Source organism: Dreissena polymorpha, chromosome 8 (genome assembly GCF_020536995.1).
Source record: "Dreissena polymorpha isolate Duluth1 chromosome 8, UMN_Dpol_1.0, whole genome shotgun sequence".
Taxonomy (NCBI): Eukaryota; Metazoa; Mollusca; class Bivalvia; order Myida; family Dreissenidae; genus Dreissena; species Dreissena polymorpha.
This window is the reverse complement of record NC_068362.1, coordinates 85730812-85744777: the sequence shown is the minus strand read 5'-3', so window position 1 is coordinate 85744777 and position 13966 is coordinate 85730812. Positions and strand designations below refer to the sequence as shown.

General features: G+C 37.8%; 1 protein-coding gene across 3 annotated transcripts in view; it reads right to left on the bottom strand.

Annotated features, from left to right (window-relative positions):
- The window catches only part of LOC127840835 (DNA-directed RNA polymerase II subunit RPB2), a 144966-nt gene that overhangs the window by 113792 nt on the left and 17208 nt on the right, over positions 1 to 13966 (bottom strand). For all 3 annotated transcript variants that reach the window (XR_008030590.1, XM_052369262.1, XM_052369263.1), the window contains exons 6-13: positions 12996 to 13160; positions 12300 to 12496; positions 11471 to 11590; positions 10555 to 10650; positions 4909 to 4999; positions 4071 to 4214; positions 2951 to 3090; positions 1934 to 2045 (exon numbers count right to left, since the gene is read on the bottom strand). Coding sequence is in view for 2 of the 3 variants with exons in the window: in XM_052369262.1 (XP_052225222.1) it covers positions 1934 to 2045; positions 2951 to 3090; positions 4071 to 4214; positions 4909 to 4999; positions 10555 to 10650; positions 11471 to 11590; positions 12300 to 12496; positions 12996 to 13160 (1065 nt within the window). In the remaining variant the exon portion in view is untranslated. The remainder of the gene's footprint in view (positions 1 to 1933; positions 2046 to 2950; positions 3091 to 4070; positions 4215 to 4908; positions 5000 to 10554; positions 10651 to 11470; positions 11591 to 12299; positions 12497 to 12995; positions 13161 to 13966) is intronic.

Here is a 13966-nt window from a genome sequence, read left to right as displayed (position 1 = left end):
AATTTCCCAAATAATGCTTTTGTCGATGAAAATTCTTCCCAATTTGGAAGATTTCGCGACTAGAAAAATCCCAATTTTGCTAGGTACTTTTCCCCAAAATAGACAGAAAAAGGCCTGAATTACTAATATGTAAGAAAATGTTAAAAGGTTATTTACATCAATATTTCTATCTTATACGTATACAGAAGTTAAAAGTTTAAAGTGGTCAAACTATTTGAGAGTTCATCTCGTGCATGTAAAGACTAGTTAAAATATTGGAAGGTTTGTCAATAAGCAAGTAAACCTGATATAGTGTGGGGTAAATAAATTGAAAAGTTTAATACAATATGTTAAGATTAGGAAATTGAGGGATTATATAATTGACAGACATTTGATTAACGGAACGGATCAACCTATTGACATAAAGGATTGTTATTACCTCATATTATAATTGTAACGGTACACATGAAAGGGGTCAACAGAAAATCTTATTTGTACAGGCCATATAAAATAATTCACAGGCATTCACAGGAAAACACAACATAAAGTTTTATGTCACACCCAGTAATGAGGTTTTAGAATATTCTATAAGCATGTAAGAACTCGAACAGTTTGGGCTATCAATTCCCAAGGTGCAATGTAACCAATCTGTAATAAGCCCGGACCTTGGTGACCAATGGAAATCACAAGCAAATTTTATGTTAATTAACCTGGGGATAAAATGCAGTGTTTTATTTAGTAGTGGGCAGTCTGTGGATTGATTTGTCGCGTCTTCTTGACGTGGCGGCCAAGGCGGCCATGTTGGCCGCCGCGCTATAAAATTGTATTTCATGAACATTAGCAAGCGTTGTGTTAGAAAATATTCAACAGAAATAAATCGAGATGAAAACAGAAATGAACTTTGTTTGTTACTGTGTGTTCTCCACGAACAATACGTAATTACGTGACAATGTATTTTCACGCATGTATAGTCCCTTAGATAGTTAACTTTAATTTAAGACCTTTCATACTAGATTCAAGTTTAAAAGGTTTCATCTCCAACCCTACGATACTGATGAGCAGCAAAAAGCATAAAACCTGAACAGACTGCGAGTTACTCGCAGGCTGTTCTGGTTTTATGCTGTTTGCACATAGCCATTTTCACTTTGCTTCTAAGTGTTTTTTTTATGAAATATTCGGCGTTATTCGGCCCCATTCCCCCATCTCTAGAGTATATATTTTTCCCCCAATTATTTGAAAAATTCCCCTCTCGGAAGTGTTATTCAATTTAAATCAATACCTCATTTAAATACATCTTTCGTTACAAATTTATTTACTATAATTTTCCTGAACTGCCGCATCCGCTTGTTTACTTTCTTTTAGCATTTACTCCTTTACCACAAACCGTACGTAGTTCACTATCACAACTTTCGCTTTACGACATCTACCTCAAACCGTATGTATTCCACCATGTTGCACAACAGCAAAAGCTATCAGAAAAAAATTGACAAAAAATCTGTTTAAACTTAAAAAAAGAAGATATTCTGTTTCAAAAAGCACAACTTAGTCAGTCTTTTTTAAATGCCGGCAGTGTTGAAAGACTGTTTAGTTTGCTCAACCTGCTTTGCACATCACACAGAAACAGGCTTGGGGAAGCTACACTTGAGTCCCTGATAAGACTATGTCTGCACACGGAGAAACTTGGTGAAGAGGAGGTCACCAGAATAATTGACAAATTTGTAGAAAAGCCAAGAAATTTTGAACATGAACATAATATGTTGATGAAAAAAAGAGTTGGAATAATGTTTTTCTCTCTCTGTATGGTGAATTATAGTGTTAAAACTTGATTTTGTACTGTTAAGCATTGAAATTTCCCCTTTTACGCGTGAATTTTCCTCCCTCATGGGACCTGACCCCTTTCCCCCAAAACTGAAAAAAAAACACTGGAAAGGGTTAAACTACAAATGTCCCTTACCTCTGACACAATGATGTCCATTTCTCTCCTCAGTTTTCTCAGTGTGGACATCAGCTGCTCTGGGTCCCGATGTATGCCCACCCAGCAGCCATTCACAAAGATCTTTGTTGCACTGGAACACGTGAGGCAAAGTATTTCAAAATGCGTACAATGCAATTATATAAACCACAAGACAATGAAACTTTACTACTAAATGTATTATTCCGTTTTCAAATCACTAGTCAAAGAATTTTATAACTAAAACAAAAAGTTATTTACAATTTCTTTTACTTAAAAAAATATTTTTGTGTATTTTTTGTAAAATTGCCAATAGGGATGAAGATAAGGAGTTGAAATAATAAATAACAAATGGAACAGTTAAAGAAATAATCAGGCTAAAAATATACCTGTGTCCAAGTTATATCCCCATGAAAAAGTTTTACACCACTCCTCAGTTTTACACCACTCCTCAGTTTTACACCACTCCTCAGTTTTACACCACTCCTCAGTTTTACACCACTCCTCAGTTTTACACCACTCCTCAGTTTTACACCACTCCTCAGTTTTACACCACTCCTCAGTTTTACACCACTCCTCAGTTTTACAGTTATACCCCCTGTTCTACATTTGCAGTGCCCCTGATTCTGAGATTGACCCCCCCCAATTTAAAGTAACATCCCTGTGTCTTAGTTCTACCCAGCGATTTTTTCCTTCTTTAAGAAGTAAATTAAGTTAATTTCCCTATGTCCATATGTTGCTTAAACCTAAGTAAATATACTATTGACAACTTGACAACACTTAGTTATCAATTTTTAAGTATTTGTTAGCAACAAATCAAATACACCTATTTGCCAATCTGAAGACATCAGGCTGCAAATTTTCCCAATCTCAGTTATTTTGCGCGCTAGTTTTTGCCGATTGGGCTAATACTCGTTCTTTTCACAATTGGGCAAAAACTCTACTGAGTTTAAGTAATATTCCCCTCTGTCCAAGTTTCACCCAAACGTGTCCAAGTTACCCCCCTTTGTGCCCACTCACTCAGCTATGGAGGAGGGTGCCACTTCCTCCAGGTTCTCCATACTCCATTCCTCCAGGAACTCCAGGATGGGCGACGGCTGGGAGCCCACAGAGATGTACGACATCAGGGCCAGATTCTTCACCAGGCCTACAGCCCCACCCTGTATGTGGAATAGGAGGCAAAAAGTGGTCCAGGGCCCTTACACAACAACACATTCCTAGACTCAACAATACTAAGACTTATAACCCAGAAAAAAAATTCCAAGCGTTTGAATATATACAGGCTTCCACTGGTTATAATGTCCTTAACAGAATATTTTTCATTAAGAATGTTGTAGAAAGATGCATTTAATGCAAAGTGTGACTATAAATTAAAACAATTGTTCCAATATTCCAATTGAAAGAATATTCTTTATTCTTTGGCTTAAGTCTAAGATTTGTTTTGTGTATATGGGCCCTGGCCATACATTCTTATCATCCTTATGAATTATTCTTATCCCCACTGATCCTTAAGGATAATATTCTATGCCATTTTATTATTGGTAATTCAATATGCACAAACAAGTAAATGACTGCATCAGATGTGCTCTGATTAAATGGGGCTTAATGCATGTTTGTAAAGTGATCAGTCTGCACAAGCTCATTAGGAATGACAGTTTCAGCTTGTTTTTTATTTTTTTCATTTAAAGGACGTCTCTACTAAAGGAATTTATAGTAAAGGCAGAAAGTGTTGTCCCTGATTAGCCTATGCAGACTGCACAAGCTACCTGGGACGACACTTTACGCACATGCATGAAGTCCTGCTTTCCCAGTGTGCGGCTCGAAAGTTCCATGCAAACGAAGCCCCGTAACCCAGTACACCAACCAATAAATGAAACTCATTCTGAAAAAACTGGGATTAGTGAATCAGTGTAGTCATCCCAGATGAGTCTGTGAAGTCTGCAACAGGGACGACACTTCGTGTTTATGGAATATTATGTTTATAAGAAGTCTCTTCTTACCAAAAATCCAGTTTAAGCAGAAAGTGTCATCCCTGATTAGCCTGTGCAATCTAGGGTGACACTATATGGAAATGCATAAAGCCCCAGTTTTGCCCAGAGTGCAGCCCAAAAGTTCCATTCAAATGACAACCTGTACTCACCTCTGGTGTTTCTGCAGGACAAATCATGCCCCACAGAGTGTTGTGAAGCTGTCGAGGGCGGGCCAGTTTACCATCACGGCCGATAGGCGAGTTGAGACGACGCAGGTGGGACAGTGTGGACACGAATGTCAGTCGGTTCAACACCTGTGGAACATGAAGATGATCCGAGTCATGTTACCGGAAAACTGGGCTAAAAGTGTTGTCACAAATTAGCCTGTGCAGTCTTCCCAGTTATCCAAGAATGTGGCTTATTTGCATGACATTCTAATTCTAAAGAGATTTATTTACCTGCTATGATGGCAGTGTTTTTAATAGACCATTGTGGAATCAAGTATAAGCCTGCTATCTCCCCTTTAAGGCAAATGTTGCCAGAATTTGGTATAGATGAATGTATTTCATTCTTGACAGGTTGACAGTTTAGGAAATTTAAGTTCAGTGAATGTTAGGCCCAGACTAGCAATGAGCAGGGAAAATGAACTAATAGTAATGACAAAAAGTTCCATTCGCCTAATTTCTCATTATACGCTGAAATAGTTTGAAAGTTATCCCCTTGAAGAGCAAAAGTTGGACTATGAAAACGGCCCTGAAAAAAGAGAAACCTCTCAAAGAAAGTCTCTTATTAACAGAATCAAGTCTAGGCGGAAAGTGTAGTCCCTGATTAGCCAGTGCAGACTGCACAGGCTAATCTGGGACGACACTTTACGCACATGCTTTCAACCCTGCTTCCTGCATGTCACTACCAATCGCCCCCCCTGCCTGGGATACATCAGCACCCCATCACCCCTCCCCACCTGTGATACACCAGCACGAGCCTGGTGAGCCCCCCTCCCCTCCCCACCTGTGATACACCAGCACGAGCCTGGTGAGCTTTCTTCTGGTCTCCCCAGTTCCCCGTGGCCAGGGAGTACTTCAACCCGTCTGTGATGATCCTGAAAGCAGACATACATCAATACTTTAGTTAGCCGTGATTACCATGAAAATAGACTTTATAAGAGTCACTTATCTGTGATGACACCGAAATCAGACATACATAAATGTCAGTTATCCACCATTATCCTGATACAAAACTGTCAGTTATCCACGATTATCCTGATACAAAACTGTCAGTTATCCACGATTATCCTGATACAAAACTGTCAGTTATCCACCATTATCCTCATACAAAACTGTCAGTTATCCACCATTATCCTGATACAAAACTGTCAGTTACCCACCATTATCCTGATACAAAACTGTCAGTTATCCACCATTATCCTGATACAAAACTGTCAGTTATCCACGATTATCCTGATACAAAACTGTCAGTTATCCACCATTATCCTGATACAAAACTGTCAGTTATCCACGATTATCCTGATACAAAACTGTCAGTTATCCACGATTATCCTGATACAAAACTGTCAGTTATCCACGATTATCCTGATACAAAACTGTCAGTTATCCACGATTATCCTGATACAAAACTGTCAGTTATCCACCATTATCCTGATACAAAACTGTCAGTTATCCACCATTATCCTGATACAAAACTGTCACTTATCCATGATTATCCTGATACAAAACTGTCACTTATCCACCATTATCCTGATACAAAACTGTCAGTTATCCACGATTATCCTGATACAAAACTGTCAGTTATCCACGATTATCCTGATACAAAACTGTCAGTTATCCACCATTATCCTGATACAAAACTGTCAGTTATCCACCATTATCCTGATACAAAACTGTCAGTTATCCATGATTATCCTGATACAAAACTGTCAGTTATCCACCATTATCCTGATACAAAACTGTCAGTTATCCACCATTATCCTGATACAAAACTGTCAGTTATCCACCATTATCCTGATACAAAACTGTCAGTTATCCACCATTATCCTGATACAAAACTGCCAGTTATCCACCATTATCCTGATACAAAACTGTCAGTTATCCACCATTATCCTGATACAAAACTGTCAGTTATCCACCATTATCCTGATACAAAACTGTCAGTTATCCACGATTATCCTCATACAAAACTGTCAGTTATCCACCATTATCCTCATACAAAACTGTCAGTTATCCACCATTATCCTGATACAAAACTGTCAGTTATCCACCATTATCCTGATACAAAACTGTCAGTTATCCACCATTATCCTGATACAAAACTGTCAGTTATCCACCATTATCCTGATACAAAACTGTCAGTTATCCACCATTATCCTGATACAAAACTGTCAGTTATCCACGATTATCCTGATACAAAACTGTCAGTTATCCACGATTATCCTGATACAAAACTGTCAGTTATCCACGATTATCCTGATACAAAACTGTCAGTTATCCACCATTATCCTGATACAAAACTGTCAGTTATCCACCATTATCCTGATACAAAACTGTCAGTTATCCACCATTATCCTGATACAAAACTGTCACTTATCCATGATTATCCTGATACAAAACTGTCACTTATCCACCATTATCCTGATACAAAACTGTCAGTTATCCACGATTATCCTGATACAAAACTGTCAGTTATCCACGATTATCCTGATACAAAACTGTCAGTTATCCACCATTATCCTGATACAAAACTGTCAGTTATCCACCATTATCCTGATACAAACTGTCAGTTATCCATGATTATCCTGATACAAAACTGTCAGTTATCCACCATTATCCTGATACAAAACTGTCAGTTATCCACCATTATCCTGATACAAAACTGTCAGTTATCCACCATTATCCTGATACAAAACTGTCAGTTATCCACCATTATCCTGATACAAAACTGTCAGTTATCCACCATTATCCTGATACAAAACTGTCAGTTATCCACCATTATCCTGATACAAAACTGTCAGTTATCCACCATTATCCTGATACAAAACTGTCAGTTATCCACCATTATCCTGATACAAAACTGTCAGTGATCCACCATTATCCTGATACAAAACTGTCAGTTATCCACCATTATCCTGATACAAAACTGTCAGTTATCCACCATTATCCTGATACAAAACTGTCAGTTATCCACCATTATCCTGATACAAAACTGTCAGTTATCCACGATTATCCTGATACAAAACTGTCAGTTATCCACCATTATCCTGATACAAAACTGTCAGTTATCCACCATTATCCTGATACAAAACTGTCAGTTATCCACCATTATCCTGATACAAAACTGTCAGTTATCCACCATTATCCTGATACAAAACTGTCAGTTATCCACCATTATCCTGATACAAAACTGTCAGTTATCCACCATTATCCTGATACAAAACTGTCAGTTATCTACCATTATCCTGATACAAAACTGTCAGTTATCCACCATTATTCTGATACAAAACTGTCAGTTATCCACCATTATCCTGATACAAAACTGTCAGTTATCCACCATTATCCTGATACAAAACTGTCAGTTATCCACAATTATCCTGATACAAAACTGTCAGCTATCCACGATTATCCTGATACAAAACTGTCAGTTATCCACGATTATCCTGATACAAAACTGTCAGTTATCCACGATTATCCTGATACAAAACTGTCAGTTATCCACCATTATCCTGATACAAAACTGTCAGTTATCCACCATTATCCTGATACAAAACTGTCAGTTATCCACCATTATCCTGATACAAAACTGTCAGTTATCCACGATTATCCTGATACAAAACTGTCAGTTATCCACCATTATCCTGATACAAAACTGTCAGTTATCCACCATTATCCTGATACAAAACTGTCAGTTATCCACCATTATCCTGATACAAAACTGTCACTTATCCACGATTATCCTGATACAAAACTGTCAGTTATCCACGATTATCCTGATACAAAACTGTCAGCTATCCACCATTATCCTGATACAAAACTGTCAGTTATCCACCATTATCCTGATACAAAACTGTCAGTTATCCACGATTATCCTGATACAAAACTGTCAGTTATCCACGATTATCCTGATACAAAACTGTCAGTTATCCACCATTATCCTGATACAAAACTGTCAGTTATCCACCATTATCCTGATACAAAACTGTCAGTTATCCACCATTATCCTGATACAAAACTGTCAGTTATCCACCATTATCCTGATACAAAACTGTCACTTATCCACGATTATCCTGATACAAAACTGTCAGTTATCCACCATTATCCTGATACAAAACTGTCAGTTATCCACCATTATCCTGATACAAAACTGTCAGTTATCCACCATTATCCTGATACAAAACTGTCAGTTATCCACAATTATCCTGATACAAAACTGTCAGCTATCCACGATTATCCTGATACAAAACTGTCAGTTATCCACCATTATCCTGATACAAAACTGTCAGTTATCCACCATTATCCTGATACAAAACTGTCAGTTATCCATGATTATCCTGATACAAAACTGTCAGTTATCCACCATTATCCTGATACAAAACTGTCAGTTATCCACGATTATCCTGATACAAAACTGTCAGTTATCCACCATTATCCTGATACAAAACTGTCAGTTATCCACCATTATCCTGATACAAAACTGTCAGTTATCCACGATTATCCTGATACAAAACTGTCAGTTATCCACGATTATCCTGATACAAAACTGTCAGTTATCCACGATTATCCTGATACAAAACTGTCAGTTATCCACCATTATCCTGATTATCCTGATACAAACTGTCAGTTATCCACCATTATCCTGATACAAAACTGTCAGTTATCCACCATTATCCTGATACAAAACTGTCAGTTATCCACCATTATCCTGATACAAAACTGTCAGTTATCCACCATTATCCTGATACAAAACTGTCAGTTATCCACCATTATCCTGATACAAAACTGTCAGTTATCCACCATTATCCTGATACAAAACTGTCAGTTATCCACCATTATCCTGATACAAAACTGTCAGTTATCCACGATTATCCTGATACAAAACTGTCAGTTATCCACCATTATCCTGATACAAAACTGTCAGTTATCCACCATTATCCTGATACAAAACTGTCAGTTATCCACCATTATCCTGATACAAAACTGTCAGTTATCCACCATTATCCTGATACAAAACTGTCAGTTATCCACCATTATCCTGATACAAAACTGTCAGTTATCCACCATTATCCTGATACAAAACTGTCAGTTATCCACGATTATCCTGATACAAAACTGTCAGTTATCCACCATTATCCTGATACAAAACTGTCAGTTATCCACGATTATCCTGATACAAAACTGTCAGTTATCCACGATTATCCTGATACAAAACTGTCAGTTATCCACCATTATCCTGATACAAAACTGTCAGTTATCCACCATTATCCTGATACAAAACTGTCAGTTATCCACCATTATCCTGATACAAAACTGTCAGTTATCCACCATTATCCTGATACAAAACTGTCAGTTATCCACCATTATCCTGATACAAAACTGTCAGTTATCCACCATTATCCTGATACAAAACTGTCAGTTATCCACCATTATCCTGATACAAAACTGTCAGTTATCCACCATTATCCTGATACAAAACTGTCAGTTATCCACCATTATCCTGATACAAAACTGTCAGTTATCCACCATTATCCTGATACAAAACTGTCAGTTATCCACCATTATCCTGATACAAAACTGTCAGTTATCCACCATTATCCTGATACAAAACTGTCAGTTATCCACCATTATCCTGATACAAAACTGTCAGTTATCCACCATTATCCTGATACAAAACTGTCAGTTATCCACCATTATCCTGATACAAAACTGTCAGTTATCCACCATTATCCTGATACAAAACTGTCAGTTATCCACGATTATCCTGATACAAAACTGTCAGTTATCCACCATTATCCTGATACAAAACTGTCAGTTATCCACCATTATCCTGATACAAAACTGTCAGTTATCCACCATTATCCTGATACAAAACTGTCAGTTATCCACCATTATCCTGATACAAAACTGTCAGTTATCCACCATTATCCTGATACAAAACTGTCAGTTATCCATGATTATCCTGATACAAAACTGTCAGTTATCCACGATTATCCTGATACAAAACTGTCAGTTATCCACCATTATCCTGATACAAAACTGTCAGTAATCCACGATTATCCTGATACAAAACTGTCAGTAATCCATGATTATCCTGATACAAAACTGTCAGTTATCCACCATTATCCTGATACAAAACTGTCAGTTATCCACCATTATCCTGATACAAAACTGTCAGTTATCCACGATTATCCTGATACAAAACTGTCAGTTATCCACCATTATCCTGATACAAAACTGTCAGTTATCCACCATTATCCTGATACAAAACTGTCAGTTATCCACCATTATCCTGATACAAAACTGTCAGTTATCCACCATTATCCTGATACAAAACTGTCAGTTATCCTGAAATCAAACATGAAAACTATCAATTACCTGTGGCAAACCAGACCTAAAGTTTTGTTAATTTCCATGCACTGTGTTCTTGTACCTTGTTTTGATGGCAAGCTCCAAGTTAAAGTCTTTTCCTCGGTCGATAAACTTCTGTGCATACATTCTCACCTCCTTCATGAGGTTGCGGAACAAACTGTCAGAGGTAGAAAAAAGGTATGAAAATAAAAAAAGTCCAACAAAAATGATCATTTTAAAAAGGCTGGCAAACTGCAGTGTTAACATGCTTTTCAATAAACACTTCATATAGAGAAATATATAACCATATTTACCAAACCAGCTGCGTTTTAATCATAAAGTGAAAATTCAAGTTTGTGTTTGTGCATTTTCAAGTAGAAGAAAATTTCTTAAAAAAGAATCAAAAGAGTTGGATTCTTTAGCAGAGACTAACAATTAAAATTTATTCATTGCAAGACAAAAATTTAAAGAATAAATGGACATAAAAAATACCCCAAACAAAGTGGAGGATAAAAACATTCCACCGTTTTCGTACATGAAATTGCCATTACATGTACAATGTAGGAATCTGCCAAAACAAGCAAGAATGTTGCATTATTTACCATGTGAATTATGTGAGCTGCACAATGTGAAAAGGGATTTAAATGCATGTGCATAAAGTAATGTCCTAGATAAGCATATGAAGTTTGCACAGGCTTATCAGGGACAACACTTTCCGATTGAATGAAATTTTCCATTTAAATAAAGTCTCTTCAAAACAAAAATCCAGTTTAGGCAGACAGTGTCGTCCCTTATTAACCCGTGCGGATTGCACATACTAATCTGATAAATACTTTAAGCATATGCATTTAACCTCCTTTTCACAGCGCGCAGCTCAATTAATTCTAATGGCAAATACGGCAACTTCCTTGTTCCTTCCTTCCTTTGCAGACTCCCCCATTGCATTGGACCCCGTTTTCTCAAGAGTGCGACTCGACCTTTTTTCTATGAGTACAAACCCTCTGAATAGGAAGGCCAGCAGTGGTCCTGCAAGGTCAAGTCTCTTGTTGCCATAGTGATCACGATCATCCTCCTCTTTACGTCCCAGGGCGGCCAGCAACAACCGGTGCACCATGTACCTAGGACACAGGGAGACAGAGGGCTACATAACACTAGAATAGTGCAACATGTACCAAGAGCAGAGACACAGATAAGGCTACATTCCACTAGAACGGTGCAGCATGTTCCAGCCTACATTCCACTACAAAAAGATTGTAAACATCATCTGCTTATCTGGGTAGAAAGCAGTTTTGAAGGTAACAGTCTTCTCCTTCAGTTGAGCCTTGTTCTGGGCTTAATGAATGTGCCAAGAATGTTGCCCCAGATTAGCAGATCAGGGACAGCACTTTCAATTTCAATGGAATTTCTCGCTTTATGAATGTCTTTTAAAAACAAAAATCCAGTCTAGGAGGAAATATTTTTTACAGATGCATTAAGCCCATTTTTCCCAGAACAAAGCTATTTTTTCAGACCACTAGTCCACACAGTCCAGTTGCTTATCAAAATCTCTGACCAAAAGTTATGTTCCTAGCACTAGTTAAGTATTAAGTTGGTTTCTATTTGATGAATTTTTTGGGGGGGATAATGAGACAATAAAACGAAAACAGCTAACAAAACAGCAATTCAACCTTATTTTCAAGTTATTTAAAAATAAAATCACTACTGGCAGAAACACTATTTGAAAAGCTTAATTCTCAAGAAGAAGACCTTACAAAAGGGACATTTAAGGTTGTTTCAAAGTCATTTTTAAAAATGAAGTCCAGCTGAAACATTTCAAAGAGCATTTACCCCAAGTAGTAGGCTTTCTTAGTCTCGCAGAAGTCGCTCACACCAACATGGGGTAACATTTCCTTCTGGAGGATCTCACGCGCGTATTTGATCCTCTTCTCCTTTGTCACACCTGGCCTCGCACCGCGGGAACCAATGAAGTTCAAGGCCACATTCTGTTCTTGTATCACAAATGCTTCGTCCAGCGATGGTTTAAGCTAGAATTTTATACATAAGCTTCAGCCCTCTTTTTTCCCCCCACAATTTTGAGAATGGAACTAGTGCCCTTTGAATTTGGAAAAATCGCCTTATTTGACCTGAATTTGGAAATATTTCTTTTTTTTCTAACAAATACTTACAAATTGAGAACAATTTCAATATTATATATATTATCTAAGGTTCAACTCCTAGAGCTGCATAGGAAAATAAACTAAATGTTGCATTTTATTTAACAAAACCAGACTTTTTTGGGGGACACCTTCAATTAGGAATTGAAGTCGTTTGGGATAATACTACTTTTTGACAGTGTCCGAATCATACGTCTAAATATAATATTTTTTAGCAAAAAGACTGCAATAATAATTTCTCAATTTTAGCCAAAACAATGCAATTTTTCCCAGTTCAGAGGGAACTTGCCCCATTCCAAAAATGGTGAAAAAACAACAACACTGGTCAACTAATACTTTTTTAGAGCAAAGATGTTGAAATAATTCTTACCATTTCCATCATCTCAGGGTCATCAAAGTCGTAGATAATGTGTTCCAGGATGTCGCGATCAGACACGAAACCCAGTGCTCTGAACACTACAATGATAGGGATCTCCTGTTTGATGTACGGCAGGATAGCGATGATACGCTGACCTATGGCGCTCTTCTTTGCACCCTGAAAAATAAGAGTGAGGCTCGCTCTGTGAAAAGGGGGTTTAATGCATGTGTGTTAAGTTTCATCCCAGATTAGCCTGTCTGCACAGGCTAATCAGGGACGACACTTTCCGCCTAAACTGGATTTTCGTCAAGAAGGGTCTTCCTTTAAACGAAAAATACAATAAAAGCCGAAAGTGTCGTCCCTGATCAAGCAGTGTGGACTACACAGGCTATTCTGGGACAACACTCAACTCAGTTGCCTTAAGCCCTGTTTTGAGCGGGTATTTGGCACAGGCTTATCATTGACACCAATTTCCTCTTGCATGGTGTTCTTCCTTTAAAGGATCTCTCTTCTTAATGAAAATCCAGTCTAGGGCGGAAAGTGTTGTCCCAGATTAGCCTGAGCAGCTTGCACAGGCTAATCTGGGATAGCACTTTACGCACATGCATACAGCCCAGCCTTCCAAGAACATGGTTCATATCAATATTAAACAAGGCTAACAGTCCATGGTAGGACACTTTACCCACATGCATTAACCCTTTACCACTCAGAAGCAAAGTGGCTATGTGCAGTCAGTTCAGGTTTTATGCTGTTTGCTGCTCATCAGTATCAAAGGGTTGTAAATGAAGCCTTTATAACTCAAGTAAGAAAGGTCTTCAATTAAATATAACTGTCTTAGGGTTAGGGACTAAAGACAGTGTATTTTTTCAGTTTTGGGGGAAATGGGTCGGGTCCCATGAGGGGGGAAAATTCACGCGTAAAAGGGGAAATTTCAATGCTTAGCAAGTAACAGTACAAAATCAAGTTTTAACACTATAATTCAC